This window comes from Gymnoscopelus microlampas (genome assembly GCF_963454915.1).
Source record: "Gymnoscopelus microlampas genome assembly, chromosome: 21".
Lineage (NCBI taxonomy): Eukaryota > Metazoa > Chordata > Actinopteri > Myctophiformes > Myctophidae > Gymnoscopelus > Gymnoscopelus microlampas.
Genome location: NC_139958.1, coordinates 19,528,106 through 19,546,583, shown reverse-complemented (window position 1 = coordinate 19,546,583; position 18,478 = coordinate 19,528,106). Strand labels below are relative to the sequence as shown.

Sequence of the window (18,478 nt, the reverse complement as noted above, 5' to 3'; positions counted from 1 at the left end):
TGGGAAATAAGCAATGCTGTTAATGTTTGTTAATCTTTTGTGTGTGTGTGTGTGTGTGTGTGTGTGTGTGTGTGTGTGTGTGTGTGTGTGTGTGTGTGTGTGTGTGTGTGTGTGTGTGTGTGTGTGCGCGTGTGTGTGTTCCGAGGAAGTCTCTTTTTTTAAAGCACCACAAAGGAACTACAATATTACATTCAGTGTTTCTTTTTTTCCTTTTTTTTTTTTCCCGTCAACCCCTTTTCTTTAGGCTGAACGATAATTTACATATTTCAAACTGCACTTCCTCGTTGATATGTGTGCAGTCACTGGAATTTTGCACTTCCAGAAATATACTCCTTTCATATTTGAACGTAGATCCCCCGTTCCAAATTTTTAATAAAAGTAGGCCACACAAAAAAATATGTTTTTTTTTTGTAGTCGTTTCTCCCCCCCAAGTAGCTATTACACAATGTCAGTGACTTCTGAGGTTTTTCTAGGCTCTCCTGGTTTTTTTTTTTTTCAAAACATCACCAGTCATTTTTGAGAGACACGCGCCTGCTGCAGTAGTAGTAGAGTGTATAGAGACGATGAGGTGGTGTGCATTGATCAGTGTCATCTTTGCCCGAAAAAGGAAAAGGGCAAAACCATGTGCAACCAATACCTTTTCTGGGTCTCCGGAAACAAAAAACAAAAAACGCCACAACAACAACAAACGTCTCATCATCGGAGCTTGGTGTTGCCGTATGTGTTGCGCTGCACGGAGATGAGCTTCTCCATGCAGGCGGTGCGCGTCTCGTGCAAGGCGCCGGCGTGCCAGACGGCGCCGCTGGGGGGCCGGACCTCCTCGCTCCGGCAGTAGACGTACGCCATGGTGTCGGTGCGGCTCTGGATGTAGGCGCTGCGCAGGAGGGCCCGGCAGTAGCGGCTGATCCTCTCCACCCGGCGGAGGATCAGGTGAGCTTTTCTGTTTTTTTTTTTTGAGAGGAGGAGAGGAGAAAAAAAAAAGGATGAGAAATCCCAATGTCAGACAAACCCCCTCCTGGCTTAACCCGTTGTTGCGTCCGGGAACGCGTCTGTGTCGTTTTTAAGATTTCTTTGGGCTATTCAAAAATAGCAGATATACGAGCTCGTAGCGCGGCACCGAGTGCCGCGCTATGAGCTTGTAGATCTGCTATTTTTGAAAAGAATTTAGCAAATCTTTGAATATATGTTTTTTAAAGCGAACATTTGTAACTCAAATCTTTGCTTCTGGGAGTCCCTGGAACCAAACATGTTACGAATGTTCGCTTTCAAAAATATATATATTCAAAGATTTGCACATATTTTCACGAATAGCTTAAAGGAGGAGTTCACCCAAAAAATTACTTATTTTCTATCAATTACACACCCCATGAAGCCTTGATTTCACGGATTTTTTTTTGTTTTTGTGGCATTCCTAAGACAATAATTTGATGACCGTGTGTATTTCCGGTAGGAGACACAAATAATCTACTTTGTGTCTCCTACCGGATACATTAGCCGGTAGGAGGGACGGGAATCAAATTATTAGCTTAGGAATGCGACAAAAACAAAAAAGAATCCATGGATTCAAGGCTTCATAGGTTGTGCAATTGATAGAAAATAAGTAATTTTTTGGGTGAACTCCTCCTTTAAGAAATCGAAAATGACAGAGATGCGTTCCCGGATTGAATGGGTTAACGCTGGGGTTCATCGGTAATCAATGGAGCGGTTATACGCATTATATCGTTGCTGTCGAGCAGAAACCTCTTTATCTCCGTATTTTAACTTTTTTTAATGTTTTTTTTTTGTGTAAATTAACGCCCCTACTTGCGACTAGAGTGTCACACAAAAGCATCAAAAGTAGCAGATCCACAAGCTCGAAACACGGTGCCACGTGTTTTGAGCTTGTCGATCTGCTACTTTTTGCTGTTTTTGAATTTGAATGCTGAAAGGTAACAGTTTTGGACATATGAGGATTCCTACCAGAGAGACGATATTGGATTTATCTTTGTTGTGTAGACCGTTGAAACACATCAAATCGCAGGATACCAGAGCACAACACAATGTTTAACATGCTCAGGAATGTGTAAGTGTCACTGCAACCTATATGGGACACGTGGAATTCAAAGGTGTGAATTACAGTCAAGTAGTTTTTTCCGTTTCCTACACTTAAAAATATATATATATATATATATATAAACTAAATAAGACTCGTGCACATCTTTGTAAGACCTCGACTGGAGGTGCAGGTCAGTGCAAGAAAAGTATACAACTAAAAGGAAAAAACCTCCAAAAGAAGGGACCGCACAACTCCAGGACTGATTTTGCTTTCTTTATTTGCACAACGCGTCTCGCTTGTTTGCTTCTTCAGGTGCGCAAGCGAAAACAAGCGAAACGCGTTGTGCAAATAAAGAAAGCAAAATCAGTCCTGGAGTTGTGCGGTCCCTTCTTTTGGAGGTTTTTTCCTTTTAGTTGTATATATATATATATATATATATATATTATTTCAAAATATATTAAAAAATAAACAAAAAAAAGTTTCATCAATTAAAAACATATTTCATGAATAAAATAATGACATTTTGTTTTCTCCATAAAATAAAAATGGAAGAAGTAGTGAAAATAGCAGATCTACAAGCTCACAACGCGTCACGAAGCGTCGCTTTGTGAGCTTGTAAGATCTGCTATTTTCACTCGTTTGGGTCCCAAGTGAGGCAAACGTCTAATTTCTGTTCTGGATCTTGAGCTAAAGATTTTGGGAACCACTGCTGTAGTTATATACACGTCACACACGTTGAGTGATCTCAAAGGCTGAAGCCACATTCATTCCCCGATCCCACTTGGGAGCCACACGGTCATTAGACCCCATCTTGTTCTCTCGTGTCCCCACTCATAAATCTATGTTACATCACACCCTGATGGGATGGGGTTTCCCATTCCACCAGAGTATGACCTCATAGCAAAAACGTTGCCACGCTGGATATACGGTATAGTCAATACCGTAGCTGTGTCCCTGTGGCCAGCTGCAGCACTATACATTAAGCCAGATTGAAGTGGAGAAGCCACTAGTCATGTGCATAAACAACACTCACACACAGCCCCACCCCCAACACGCAACCTTTGTCCAAAACCGTTTTACCAGTGGTGTTAAGTAACTAAGTACATTTACTCAAGTACTGTACTTAAGCACAATTTTTAGGTACTTTTACTACATTTTTATCCCTCGATTTTGTAACTCTTTTTTCCCCCGGTGCCAATTTGCTAAGTGATCCTGGGCACTACACTCCCCCCACCAGCCTAGGGAGGCCAGGGCCGAGCTCATGCCTCCTTCAATGCATGAGAGCCAACTGACCTTCTTGGCACCTGATAGGGGAGAGTTTCCCTGGTTGGACGTAACGTGTGGAAGGAACACGTTATTCCAACCAGTTCCTTTTCCCTCCATCAGGCGCCCCGGCTGGCCAAGGGGAGGCAGTATAGTGACCAGGATTACTGCATGTTTTCGTGAGGCTACCTACCGTAGGGAACACAGAGAGAACATGCAAACTCCACACAGAGTAGGCCCTTTCGCCAACCCCACCTAGGGTATGGGCACTGATGATGCGGAGGAGAGAACACGCCCCCAGCGCCCACAGCGTCCCCTGCGGGAATAGAAACCAGGACCTTCTAGCTGTGAGGTCGACAGCACTACCGACTGCGCCACCGTGCCCCCTTTGCAAGCTGTTATTAAAGTATTCAATCGATCAATCAATGCTATATCCTACAGTGTAAAGGGCCGTTCACACCAAGCACTATATAGGCTAACAATGGTGAACGATATGGTTATAGACTATAACCATATCAGTCACCAGTGTCTTTGTTGTAGCTGTGGTGTGTGAACTCTGCCATGCCTACTTTGAACCATTTTTAAAACTAGATTTGTTATAGTTTTAGTTACAGTGCTTGCCAACCTTCAAGCTAACCTTGCAGATTGGCTATTTTTGAAAGGTTTGGACCGCTATCACATTGAGAATATGCAGGCATACAGCGGATGAAAGCAAGCTATGTGCAACATGTTTTAACATTTCTGAATATAGCTCCAAACAGTCACAGCTGAATGATTGAAAGACTTGAGGCTGATTCTACAAATGCCTCCTAAATCAGTAGTTAAAAAAAAACGTTTTCGTGTCACAAGGACCCCCAAAATGATTTGTATATGGCCACGGACACAAAAATGTTCAGCGTGACACAAAGTGAGATTGTATATCTGCTATTTTTGAGAACCACTGTTCTAAACACTATTCTAAATCCTAAGAGTTTTCTGAAAAAACGTTGATATAAATGTTGATACACTTTGGTATATACAGCTAAAATCTAAAATGACACAGATGATTTCCTGGTTTTAATGGGTTAAGGGTCTGTAAAAAGCACACTCACACAGTGGGCCCTTGAAATAAATAAAAAATACAGGCCTAACAGTATGATACTAAACAAGATACTAAACAAGAAAGACACTCGGAAGAGGCCAAAATCACATTTTGTTTACAAAAAAACTAGTGACGTGCATTCATATTTGTCTTCATTTAAAAAAGGAGTACAGACAGCCTTTCACTTATTTTTCACATTTTTCTTGCTAGCCTCAAATTCCTAAGTGCATAAAAACATAACACCAAACGCGTAAGCAAGGGTGTCTTAAACGCAAGCAGATGAGGACAAAAGAAATGCGTTCAGTGTCATTGACATGATGACCAGTGGTGTAAAATAACTAAGCAAGCACATTTACTCAAGTACTGTACTTAAATACAATTGTAAGGTCTTTTTTTTACTTTACTGGAGTATTTCCAATTTTCTGTACTTTTACTTCTACTGTACTCCACTACAGTACATCTCAGAGGCAAATATTATACTTTTACTCGACTACAATTATTTGAAAACTTTACTTATTAGTTACTTTGTAGATTTAGATTACTACAAAACATACATTAACCGCTTCAGCCCTATATACATTTTGTTTTGTACATATTGAGCTTGTAGATCTGCTATTTTCAAAAGATTTTTTTACATTTGAAAAGTTGTGAACATTTTGATGACATGATGAAGAGAGGATGAGCACATACTGAGTCACTAAAGCCATTCAACTCTGTATATAATATATACAATATACATAATGTTCATCTATCTTTTTATGTGAATTCTACTTCAGATAATCACAGATATACAGTGGTTCTCAAACCTTTTAATTTCAAGGACCCCATGTGTGCATTCTCAGAGTTTTAGACCTGTATGGGTACCCTTTAAAGCCCTTCTCAAGGAACCCTGAGGGTTCCTGGACCCCACTTTGAGGACCACTGATATAGAATAAATACATTCCATTTGTACTGTGGAGTGTCGCTTGGGCCCCGGTCCAATTGGCGTCTCCTCCACCAAGGTGAACAGAGGGCTGAGGAGACAGTGCAGAGCACTGCAATGTTGATTTTGACAGACATTTTTGATTTAGTTTTAGTCATAGTCTTTTGAATAAAATTCCATTTAGTTTTAGTCATATTTTAGTCATCTGAAATGTTTTAGTTTTTGTCTAGTTTTGGTCGACTAAATATCATAAGATTATAGTCAACTACATCTACAGTTGATTTAGTCAATGTATTTTGGCGATGCCTTGTTGGCGTCGTAATGGCTGATTTTACACATGGTTGCATGCTGAAAATAGAAGATCTACAAGCTCACAACAGCGTTGTGAGATTGTAGATCGGCTATTTTCAGATTATAACACCCGAGTGCAACCAAACATAAAATAACTTGTCTTAGTTCTACTGGATCTCTTCTCCACTAGTCCCTCACTAACATTGTAATCTAGTTTTTATTTGTTGACGAAATGGTCAATAATTATATTTAGTCTTACTTTTAGTCATCATAGCTTAGTTTTTATTCAGTTTTGATTTAGTTTTCGTCCGTTAAAAAGGGTAGTCGACCAACATTTTTCGTCATAGTTTTAGTCGACGAAATCTACACTAGAGCACTGGGGCAAGTGGTGGAAGGAAGGTGTGTGCCCGTTTACATTCTGCGAACGTACTTGAACTTTTTGGTACTTTAAGTGTATTTTGATGCCGATACTTTTGTACTTTTACTGAATACGGGCCGTCTACTTGTATATCTACATTGCAGTATTGATACTTTTACTTAAGTAAGGCATGTGGGAGTACCTCTTCCATCACTGATGAAAAGGTTTGAGAACCAGTGTGTTGGTCAGTTGTAGGTCTTTTCAGAAGGCTATGCTCCATGGAAGGAGTTGCTGACTATGCTTTGCGTTTCAAATGGCCATTCCGTTACCTTTTAAAAGGCACCACCGATAGAGACGGCTCATAAATTACCCCAACGAGGCCAAGCCCTGCCAACTTCAGGCAGTAAATAACCCCCACTCGCTCATCCAAATGCCTTCCCCAGGCCACCCCCCTCCCCACACAAACATACGAAACTACTATGTTTGCCTCTGAGATGTATATAAACAATGCCATGCTAGACGACGTCGTCCAACGTAAAAACCATTAAAGAAATGTCATGCTGCACTATGTCTTTCAATGTAAAAAACACATAAAAACAATGCCATGCTACAAATGTAAAAAACATTAAAAAAAAGTCATGCTACACTATGTCATCCAATGTAAAAACCATAAAAACAATGCCATGGTACAAATGTAAAAACCATTAAAGAAATGTCATGCTACACTATATCTTTCAATGTAAAAACCATAAAAACAATGCCATGCTACAAATGTAAAAAACATTAAAAAAAAATGCCATGCTACACTACATGTCGTCCAATGTAAAAACCATTGAAAAAAAACGCCATGCTACACTATGTCATCCAATGTAAAAAAACATTTCAAACTAGAAAAAGTTCTCCTCGGAGCACAGGTCTCCACCAGGTCAGGTAGGTTATTGTGGGCCAGCAATATTTGGAATTATAGAGGTGAGTGGAATCTGTAGAAGTTGAGGGATTAATGTTGATGAAGTTATTGCCAATCAGGATGAAATATGAACAATCTGACGGGTTCCTATTGATGACATGACATAAATGTGTAGGAGTAATATTCTACAAAAAAAAAGTGTTTTGCAAAAGTCGGCCTCCTGGTGGCGCTACAATAGGCCGATCTGAAAGATTTGGGCCAGAGGTTCTGCTCTGGCATCCAGGGAGTATGTGTGCACAGTTTCATCGAGGGAGATTAGCTGTTCACACACATGGACGGACGGACGGGGGGCAAAACATAGTCTTCGGCCTAGCGGAGACAGAAATACATGCTACACTATGTCGTCCAATGTAAAAAAACATTTAAAAAATGCCATGCTACACTACAGTACCTGCTTCAATCTACAATCTAATTCAAGTATAGTGCTAATACATAGAACCTTACAAATAGCAATGAATAAAAATCTTAAAATAAAACTTGTGTGAATAAATAATAAACCTTGAAATAAAACCTTGACCCAGAGTGCTCTGTCAGTGCATTCTATACCTAGCTTCAACCATTACCTTTCTCCTCGAGGGCACTCACAGTCCAGTGGACAGAACACTGTGCTGCCGCGTTGATAGATGCATAAAATAATGATCGTGACACTCGCTCTGGCCAGTGGTGGAAGAGGTACTCACATTATGTACTCTACCACAATGTGGAAATAACTCTGTTAGAAGTAAAAGTACAAAAGTACTCGCTTTAAACTATACTTAAGTACTGAAAGTAAAAGCAGGCTACTCATTTTCCCAAATGTATAACAATGCTTTGAAAATAGCAGATCTACAAGCTAACAATTCTTCGAAAAGCGTCATAAGTCATTGGTTCTCAAAGTGGGGTCCGGGGACCCCCAGGGGTACTTGAGGGGGTTCCAGGGGGTCCCCAGCTAAATGATGGATAGGAACCAAATGGACCCTTATGGGACTGTAACTCTGAGAGTGTACAAATGCAACCAAATGGACCCGTTCCATTTGTACACTCTCAGAGTTAAATTAACATTGATTTTACAATATGAATTGGCGTCCAAGAGATATAAATGCCATTATATGGGGGTCCGTAGCCTAATGCATGTCAAACTGGGGGTCCTTGAAATTAAAATGGTTGAGAATCACTGCTAGAGAGCCGTAAAAATCTTCTCTTATGGGGGTCCCTGGCTTATCTTTTCAAATGGGGGTCCGCGGGCTAATAAGTATCAATTTGGAGGTCCTTCACATGAAAAAGTTTGAGAACCACTGGCCTAAGTATGCATAGGGTCGAAGTGGTTAGTGTATGTTTCTGTAATAATAATCTACAAAGTAACTTGTTACTAAAGTTTTCAAATATTTGCAGTGGACTAAAAGTACAATATTTGCCTCTGAAATGTAGTGGAGCAGAAGTAAAAGTATTGAAAATTGGATATACTCGAGTAAAGTAAAAATTCCTCAAAAGTGTACTGAAGTACAGCACTTGAGTACGTAGTACTCAAGTACGTACTCAAGTACGTAGTACTGAGTACGTAGTACTCAAGTGCCTACTAAGTACTCAACTTGGGCCTACTGGCTCTGGCAGAGTTAGTAGGCCCAGGTTCAGTGGTAGAAGACGTACTTAGATTTTCTTTAACCACTTCAACCCTAGAATCCCTATTCTGAGGGGAACATTAGCCAAAAATACCAGATCTACAAGCTCACAACGCCTCGCAGCGCGAGGCGTTGTGTGCTTGTAGATCTGCTATTTTCGGCAAAGAGGTTTGGTGTGGAGGGAAAAAAGAGAAGATCAAGTACAGAGCCAAGTTTACTAAGTATTGAGGGTTTCAGTGGTTAAATGTCTGAAATAATAATCAAAATACATTAATTCATACAACACTGATAGTCTATGAAGCCATCTATGAAATCTATGAAAAGGTTTAATCTGCAACACAATTTTACACAATATGTAATGGGGGGGTCCCTGCTTCATCTCTCTCTCAGCTAAAGGGGTCCTTGGCCTGAAAAACATCGAAGACCCCTGGTTTAGACACTTAACCGGCTAGGTCTCGCCCAGCGTGCTTAGACGTTGAGATTCAGCGTGCAGTTTGCAGGAACGTACAATTGCAACCTTTTTGTTTTTTTTTTCTCTCGTGATTGAATGTCAGATCTGAGTAGGTGGCCTAGCTGTGGTTAAAGTCCAGTCCACACCAAAGATTTGCAACGCGACAAAACCATTGGAGAGAAAAGTTGCAGCGGTCTGAAGTACCGGTACTATAACCAGTTGGGTCTCAACTGGTTCAACTTGTCCAATCGCAACTTGCAATGCATTTCTGATCAAAGACATGTTGCTCACATTCTTTTTATTTTCACACACACAGACACACACACACACACACACACACACACACACACACACACACACAGACACACACACACACACACACACACACACACACACACACACACACACACACACACACACACACACACACACACACACACACACACACACACACACACACACACACACACGCACGTAGCCGAGGGGGAGAGAGAAAAATTGTAGGCTATACAATATTATAATGTAATAGATAGAGCGACGTGATATGGAAATGGTCAACTATCTTTGCTCCTTGCTTTGATGTGCCTGTCACTGCCTGTCACCGTCCGGTTTAGGGACAGCCTCGTCTGTTGTTTATATTGCTGTGGAAACGGCAAATCGGTCGCAGCATGGACCCTACGGTTCTGTAACTTTGAGAGTGTACAAATGGAACCAAATGCCCTGACGGCTTATGGTTCCATTTGCACACTTTCAAAGTCACAGACCCCGTAGGGTCCATTTGGTTCCTAACTATCAATCATTTAGCTGAGGACCCCTTGGAACCCCCTCAAGTACCCCTAGGGGTTCCCCGGTCCCCGCGCTGAGAACCACTGATCCACACAAATCCGTTTTGAGTCCAATTATTTTGTGTGTGAAAATAATGACTCCTTCATTTGGGGCCATTGGAGCAGTGGCCATCTCCAACGTTTCCAAAAAAGCCATTCCACCATTTATAGTGGGCCGCAGGCCTTTACAGGTAACCAGAGAAGTGGATTTTTATGAATGAATATTATGACCTCCATATACAAACAAGCGCCGTCCCTGTTCACTGCAACCCTTGTGAAGTGCCAGTGCTAGGAGCCCTGGGCCTTCGTTAACCCGTTGAGAACCGATTCTAAAAAATGTATTCCTAACATCCTAACAGTTTTCTGAAAAACGTATGTTGTGGTGCTTAAACTTTTTCTTGTCAAGGACCCCCAAAATTATATGTATTTGGCCGCAGACCTCCATCTCAAAATATATTTGTTCCAGGGACCCCCAGAAGCAAAGATTTGAGTTTAAAATGTTCGCTTTAAAAGAAGTGACGCACTATGAGCCTGTATATCTGCTATTTTTGAATAGCCAAAGTATAAAATAATGATAATTTAAGTGGTTAAAATCTAAAATGACAGAGGTGTTTTCCCGGTCTTAATGGGTTAAGGCCCAGAGACCCTGGCTCACTGCAGCACAGTCGTTCGTTTGCCGTCAGCACAGAAACCTTGTATCTCCATATCTTAACTTTTTTTTAGGTTTGTTTGTCATAAATGAATGTCCCTACTTTGTTGTACAAGAGTGTCGTGCAAAAATAGCTAAAATGTATGAAAGTGGAAAGTGGTTAAGTGTGTCTCTGGGTTTTATCAATATTGATCCAATGAAAAAGGTACATTGGAACACAGGTTCTTTTTTAACCATTTTGGACATACAAGGTTACCCACCCGACGCTGACGACTTGCAAAAACAAAGCCATGATTTGTAGACGTAGCACTTGTGTCCGGTGACCAATTGGGTATAGAAATATGAATTAAAAAAAAGGTAAACGAGAGGAAATAAAAACACGGGATGAACTTGAGTAAATGAAAAATGAAAATATATTGCGATGCCATGTGGCTTCTTTTATGAGATTTATGTTCTTATAAGATGGTACTCCAATGGAACAAAACGCGTCATGATTGGTCGGATGCCAACGTGCCCCCCCCCCCCCCCCCCCCTCCCCCTCGCGAGGCGCAGACAGACCCTTCTCGTTTTATGGGGCAAGGATTTGCAGCGAAAGCCTAAACCAATATTTTGCTGTCCGGAATTATTGCTGACCATGGTGTTTGTGCGCGTGCGTGCGTGTGCGTGTGCGTGTGTGTGTGTGTGTGTGTGTGTGTGCGCGCATGCATGCATGTGTGTGCGCAAGCGTGTGTGCCTGTGTAAAGGTGTGATCCACCTACCACTGTATGTAGCAATGTAACTTCATACCCCCAAGACATCATTATGGATTTTAACCACTTAAACCCTACACTTTGTTGACCGGAGTCCCTCAGGGATCTATACTAGTGGCTTTTTCTGTATTCATTCTGTAAATATGTTCGCTGAAAATAGCTCGCAACGCACACAAGCTTGTAGATCTGCTATTTTCTAATTAGAACGTTACAGCATTGAACCAATAGCCATTTCGAAAGCTACAGTAATGGTATGTAAACATGAATGTATAAATGAATTTAAAAAAAAGGGAAGATGTTCGCAAAAATGATCATGTTTCTTTTTTTCTCCTGCCTCAGTACTCTTCCAAGTCACTCTTCTAACTTGACAAAGGTTGGGCAAACCTTCTTTTTCTTGCTCTTATATGTGATGACATTTACATTGTCAACATTGCTGTTATTGCCATTTTCTTAATTTATAAGGTTAATTGTCATGAAGAAAAAAACCCGTCAGAGCAGGTGTCAGAGAGCGCATCTGTGTCATTTTCGATTTTAGCTACAGACATTATTTTACACTTTTGGCTATTCAAAAATAGCAGATCTACAAGCTCATAGTGCCGCGCTACGAGCGTGTAGATCTCTTGTGTGGTAAACTTCCTTTATACCTATCCTCGCTTTTGGAACCAAAGGTTACTGGTCACTCAACACGTTCACAAACACACATTAGATATACCAGTCCAAGGTAAGAGCAGTGAACAAGGAAAAACTGCATTCATGTATTATGCTCCACACAAATGGAACAAACTTCAGGACTCTCTGAAACTGGTGCGATTGGTCTCAATAGAGACATTCAGGGTGCTTCTTGAGGACACACTACACAGTGACTGCACCTGTTTCATGTAACACTGTTTATTGTCTCCGTAAGGCCGAAAGGCATGGCGAGAGAGTATGTTTTACCCTCCGTCCGTCCGTCCGTCCGTCCGTCCGTGTGTGTGTGTGTGTGTGTGTCCGTGTGTCCTGTCCGTGTGTTAGCAGCTAATCTCTGGCACCGTTGGCCCGGTCGCTGCGAAACTGTGCACTGGATGCCAATTCAGAACCTCTACCTCAAATTTTTCACGTGGGCCTGTTATAGCGCCACCTGGAGGCCGATTTGTGCAAAACCCTTTTTTTTTTACATTACTCGTTGTGACATTGTAATGTGATTCAAATGTTTGTTATCGGGGCGTCCTTGAAAAAGAGAGCTTGCTCTCGATGGGTTTCCCTGAATAAATAAAGGAAAAAGAAAAGAAAAGAAAGAAAGCTCCTGGTAAGTATCACTGATCACATTCCTGTGTTCTGCTTACTTAACTCATTGGCTGCCATTGACGAGTATACTCGTCATTTCAATGCAAGGCTCACACCGCCATTGACAAGTACAAGTCACTCGTCATGTGGTGTTTCCAGTGGTTTACAATAGAGGGCGCTCTTCCGCAGCCTGTGAATGATCCCAGGATAACCCAAGACGAGTACACCCAGAAATCACGTGATCAACAACAAAATGAAGCTGGTTTCGTTTAGTGTTATAGGATTCATAAAAAGAAAAATCTCTTGGTAGTCATGGCTGCCAGTTCCCACCTGATGTCATGTGGGAGTTCTGACTGCTTCAAACCGTTCTGAATAACTGCTAGCTTGCATAACGTCTTCAGACTAGGATTTAAGTCTAAGATGTACATGTCGTAGTCAGGTCTGTAGCTCTGCCTGTGCACACTATAGAGGATGACACGATCTCCTACAATGCAACGAACCATAGAGGGCAAAAAAGGGCCTTCCCTCTTGGGCTCAACCTTCTTCCAGGATAAGGTGTCTGGATTGAACCTCCACAGATCATTGAAGTTACCGCCCAGAGGCCCAGTTTGACCACCAAATATGTACAGCTCCCCGTTGTAGGCAAAGGCCGCATGACACCTGCGTCCTGGTGGGGAAATATGTGCAGAAGGCGCGCTCAGCCAGCAGTTGGTCTCTGTGTCAAACACACCGATATTGTTGTTGCTGTTGTTATTGCTCTGGTTGCTGTTGTTGCTGTTGCAGTATGGGGGCCCTCGGCCCCCAAACACAAACATCTTTGTCCCGATGATGGTGGCAGAGTGACATTCTGAACCAGGTGGTGGAGAGCCTTTAGTGTTAATTAAAGACCAGACCATTGTGCTGGTGTCCAACTTGTTTACATCATCAGTGGGTCTAGTCCAGACCCCGGGGGTGGATCCTCCGAAGATATACAGGACCTTCCCTAAGACACAGGCTGAGTGGTTGCACCTTGCCTCCGGAACAGTCCCGGAAATCCTGGGCCTGAACCATCTGTGAGTGTCGACGTCAAATGCGTTAAGTACACTGCTGCATTTTGCCACGTGGGTATCTCCCCCCCAGATGTAGATGGTATCTTCTATCAGCACAGCTGTGTGGCCCCAGCGCATGGGGGGAACCTCGGGGGGACACTCCCCTCTTCTAAATTCCACCGGGGGCAACTTGACCCAGCGCAAAGACACAGTGTTGAAGATGTGCACATGTATCGGATCCATCGTTACAGCGTCACTGATCTGTAGGTAAAATGGCATTCCAAACGAGTACACCTTGTGCCCCACGGCCACGGCAGCATGGAAGGAGCCCTTTGGTGCATTGTACACGTTCCAACGAAACATCTTAAAACAACAAGACGACAGTGGATGAAAGTGGATTGATAAAATACTGCCCCTAAAAGAATGGATGAATACTGTGTGCACTACCACGTATATATTGATGCAAGTGGCACAAATGTCAACGCGAAGTTTGGCGAATCCGCAAAGTCGATGGGTTGGACTTGGCCAATCAGAGAAGCTGATGACGGTTGATATGGCAAAGCAATCACCATACTGTAACAACCCCAGCCTAGCTCTGGAAATCTCCCATGCCACTCAGCAGTTTCTTCAGATGTTTTCGCCCCTTTGTGCGTGAGTGTACGCGGATGCATGCATGCATGCGCGTGTGTGTGCGCGTGCGTGCGTGTGTCCGCAGCTAATCTCAGAAACCCCTCCACCAATCAAACGTAAACACTTTGTTAAAACCCCTCTCACCTGGGGCCCAGCTCGTCCTCGCTACGCCAGACGAAGTCTCCAAACTTCTCGTAGTGGGAGTTGTAGTGATGCTGGACCCGGTAGAGCAGAGGGGGCGGGACCTCCATCAGCGTGTTGTAGGCGGTCTGCTGCTCTTTGCCGCTGGTGTAGCCGTTGTACAGGTTGTACACTTTGTCTGCTATCTCTGCAGGGGTCCACAGAGAGAGAGAGAGAGAGAGAGAGAGAGAGAGAGAGAGAGGGGCACAGTGAGAGGTACAGAGAGAGAGAGAGCACTATAAAACAGCGGTTCTCAGTGGGTCTCAGGGGGTCCAGGGGGTCCTTTATTAACCCATTAAGACCTGAGGCGATTCTTGATTCTTAAAAATGTTTTCTAAATCCTAACAGTTTTTTGAAAAAAGAAATTAAAAAAAATCACGATTTTTCAAAAATAGCAGACCTACAAACTCATAGCGCGGCACTCGGTGCCGCGCTATGAGCTTGTATATCTGCTATTTTTCAATAGCCAACGAAATCTAAAGTGACACAGATGCGTTTCAGGTCTTAATGGGTCAATATAGCGTCACAATCATTTTAACCACTTCTTCTATTATGTTGGCTGTTTTTATATGTTGACTATTCAAAAATAGCAGATCTACAAGCTCACAGTGCATCACTAAGTGCCGCACTGCGAGCTTATACATTTTTGTACATTTCTGAAAAATACAGCTTTGTTTTTCTTTTTTTTTTACAAAAATCCTCTCTTCTGGGTCAATTTGGGGGTCCTTGACATGAAAAAAGTTTGAGAACCAGTGCTCTAAAACAATGGTTCCCCAACCTGTGGGCCGCGAGGACATCGCAAGTGAGCCCAGAAATAAAAATAAACCCACTAAGATTACACTAACAGTAATATAACGTTTTTTTTTTCTTTACAACCTCCTTCAAAAATTTGTTTTCATAGTGATACCGATTAACTTGATACCGAGGAACTTAAAATGATCCAAGCCGGAACACATTTAAATCGCGTAGTTCTACGCAAACCTAAATAATTGCGCAGCGTGCCAGTCGCGTAGTTCTACGCGAAGTGGTCTTTTTTTTTTTTTTTCTCTCGCAGTGACACATTTCATTGTAGCACACCCAGATATGGAAATATCCGTATCCGGAGATTTTCGTTCCCACCCGCCACCACTCTAAAGATTCCCCTAATCCGCCATTATCTCAGAGTTTTTTTCCTCCTCGCTGAACGCTGTTTAACAGAAACCGCGACTAATGCAAAATGGAGTGTCGCCGATTCAAACGGTCTTCTCTGGGCCACTCACACAGCTACCCTGTGTGTCTACAAACAGTTTAACGCGCGATCATAAGGTATTTAGCGAGGTCTGTGGCGACGTGAAAAAAACTAAAAAAAACAACAATAAATTGCTGGCACTGGTGAGTACATTATGATATTAAACTCTGGCGTGGAATGTGTTAAAATAAAGCCTGAATGGCTGCTGTCACATGGTCAGATGGGTAAATCTGCTATTTTTGCTATTTTCAAAATTCTATTTTTTTATTTTCAATTAAATCAATTAACTGTTGCAACCCCAGTTAGTACCTTCTGCTCGACTATCATCCACCATTGGACAAGATGTCCGCACTGAGACAAAGCTCGACTCAGAACGACTGCCTCGGCTGTCCAATGCATGGAGAGTAAACCTGAGAGAGAGAGAGAGACAGACAGGCAGACAGACACACACACACACACACACACACACAGACAGGGGCGTCATTTAGGGGGCAATTGCCACCCCCAAGCGTTGACATTTAACCTCAAATTCAGTTACATTATGTATATATTCTCCATCTCTGAACATTTTCTGTACATTAATCTTCTTATATCCGCACTGAGTGCATCTTAATCTAAATGATGCCCGTCCATCTAGACATGTGTTGCACGTATAGATAAGTGTTTTCTTGTTCACAACCATACGTTCACTAACCACTTTCAACCTGGCGTTCCAATTTTGGTGAAAATAGGGGAAAATGTTTTTAAATTTACATTTTCAAAAGTAGCGGCAATATCATAAAAAAAGCATACAATGACCAGACGTCCCGGTTTGGCGGGATTGTCCTGGTTTCAAGTCCCGACAAATATCTAAAGATAAATCTTATAATAACTGTTCTGCATCCTAATGAATAAACCAGATGAAAATATAATTCAAAAAATGTAAAAGTTGTGGAAATAGCAGATCTACAAGTTTGCAACACGTTGTGAGCCTGTAGATCGGCTATGTTCCACTATCTTTGAAATGGGATTTACAGTCAGTGATTACGGGCCCCGGTTTGAGTTTTATAAGATGTGCTCACCCTAAGGCCTATAGGCTGAAGCCCCTTTTTGGATAATATGACCTGTGAGTATAAGGAGCTCAGGAGGCGGTGGGATTAGCACATGCTGGGAAGGAAGTCCAGGACTTTAACCCGTTAAAACCGGGAAAACCTTTCTGTGTGGAGTTTGCATGTTCTCCCCGTGTTCCCTAGGGTAGGTACCCTCACAAAAACATGCAGTAATCCTGGTCACTATACTGCCTCCCCCTGGCCAGCCGGGGCGCCTGATGGAGGGGAAAGGAACTGGTTGGAATAACGTGTTCCTTCCACACGCTACGTCCTACCAGGGAAACTATCAGGTGCCAAGAAGGTCAGTTGGCTCTCATGCATTGAAGGAGGCATGAGCTCTGCCCTGGCCTCCCTAGGTTGGCAGAGGGAAGGTAGTGCCCAGGATTACATAGACACTGGGCGTAAAAAATGGAGTTACAAAATCGTGGGATAAAAATGTAAAATAAAAAATAAAAACCCGGGAAAACATCTGTGTCGTTTTAGATTTTAGCGTTGGCTATGTACAAAAAAAAAATAGTAGATCTACAAGCTTGTAGATGTACTATTTTTTTTTAAATTGTGAAATTTTGTCCAAATCTTTGAATATAATATTTTCAAAGCGAACATTTTTAACTACAATCTTTGCTTCTGGGGGGTCCCTGGAATAAGATATTTTGAGATGGGGGTCCGCGGCCACATACACATAATTTTGGGGGTCCTTGACATGAAAAAGTTTGAGAACCACTGACATAGAAACATACGTTTTTCCAAACTGTTTTTAGGATTTAGAAAGCTTTTTTTAGAATGGGCACCAGGTCTTAATGGGTTATGGTTTAACAGTAAACTACGATAACACTGTGTAAATGCCATACATCGGGTTTTCTTGTGTTCCAAGCTGGACCCCATAACCGCCCCTTTATACCCAGCAAGATAAGATGCTGAGATAAGATACTGTCCGGGGCCAACAGGTCATGATGCTGTCATGTGAGGGCCCGGACCGTTCTGAATAGGGGGAGAAAAGGGCATTTTTGAGTCGTTTCGAAAATTCCAGCCTGCCCTGGAGGGAAGCCGGGCGGGGAGGGTGATAATGGTCATTGCATGTACTACTAAGGGCTGAGAATAGACATCAATGAGGATTTTGATTGTACGACCTACGGTTCAAGAGTTATAGGCCAAAACGTAAAGCAAACGTAAGGCGCCACCATGAGACTTATTGGAAGAAAATAGGGGTGTTTTCCTTTGCCTATTGGCAGCGTGCATGAAATTAAAATGATGCCGATAAGTCCAGCAGTTTCTGAGATTCGTTATGGGTGATGCAACTTTGATGATGGAGAGGGCCACTATATTTCCACACACACTCCAGAGGGCCAAATCGCATATACTGTCGGGCAGACACATCTTATCTCCGTATTTTAACTTTTTTCGTAAATTAATGCCGTACTTTGCCATTCTATGTCACACAAAAATAGCAGATATACAAGCTCAAAACGTGTCGCAGTGCGATGTGTTTTGAGCATGTAGATCTGCTATTTTTGCTTTTTTTTTATTGGATTTTTTTTTTTGAGTATTTTTTATTGCAATGAATTTAATTATACTTATGTTAACTTTTTGAACTTAAATACAAATACATTGGACATAAAAAAGACAATAGAATTTTAATACTAGTCATTAAGCTACTATAATATAGACTGAAGTAATTAAAGCGGGTCATGTTTGCATGTTTGGAATTGTAGCAGCTGAAATCAATAATACATCAGTATTACGATATTAACCTGCGGGCCGCATTAAGTGAAAGGTGGGGGCCGCATGTGGCCCCCGGGCCGCCGGTTGCCCAATGTATGAGTTAGACAGACACACAGTCAAACGGGCGAAAACATATAATCTCCAAGTCGCG

The 18,478-nt window shown here is 42.2% G+C and overlaps 1 protein-coding gene across 1 annotated transcript in view; it reads right to left on the bottom strand.

Moving 5' to 3' along the window:
- Positions 1-696: 696 nt before the first annotated feature.
- The window catches only part of astn2 (astrotactin 2), a gene marked incomplete at both ends in the record, with an annotated part of 637,213 nt that continues 619,431 nt past the window's right edge, over positions 697-18,478 (bottom strand). The window contains 3 exons of the mRNA XM_084047140.1: positions 697-940; positions 14,254-14,437; positions 15,827-15,927. Coding sequence (XP_083903266.1) covers positions 697-940; positions 14,254-14,437; positions 15,827-15,927 — 529 coding nt within the window. The remainder of the gene's footprint in view (positions 941-14,253; positions 14,438-15,826; positions 15,928-18,478) is intronic.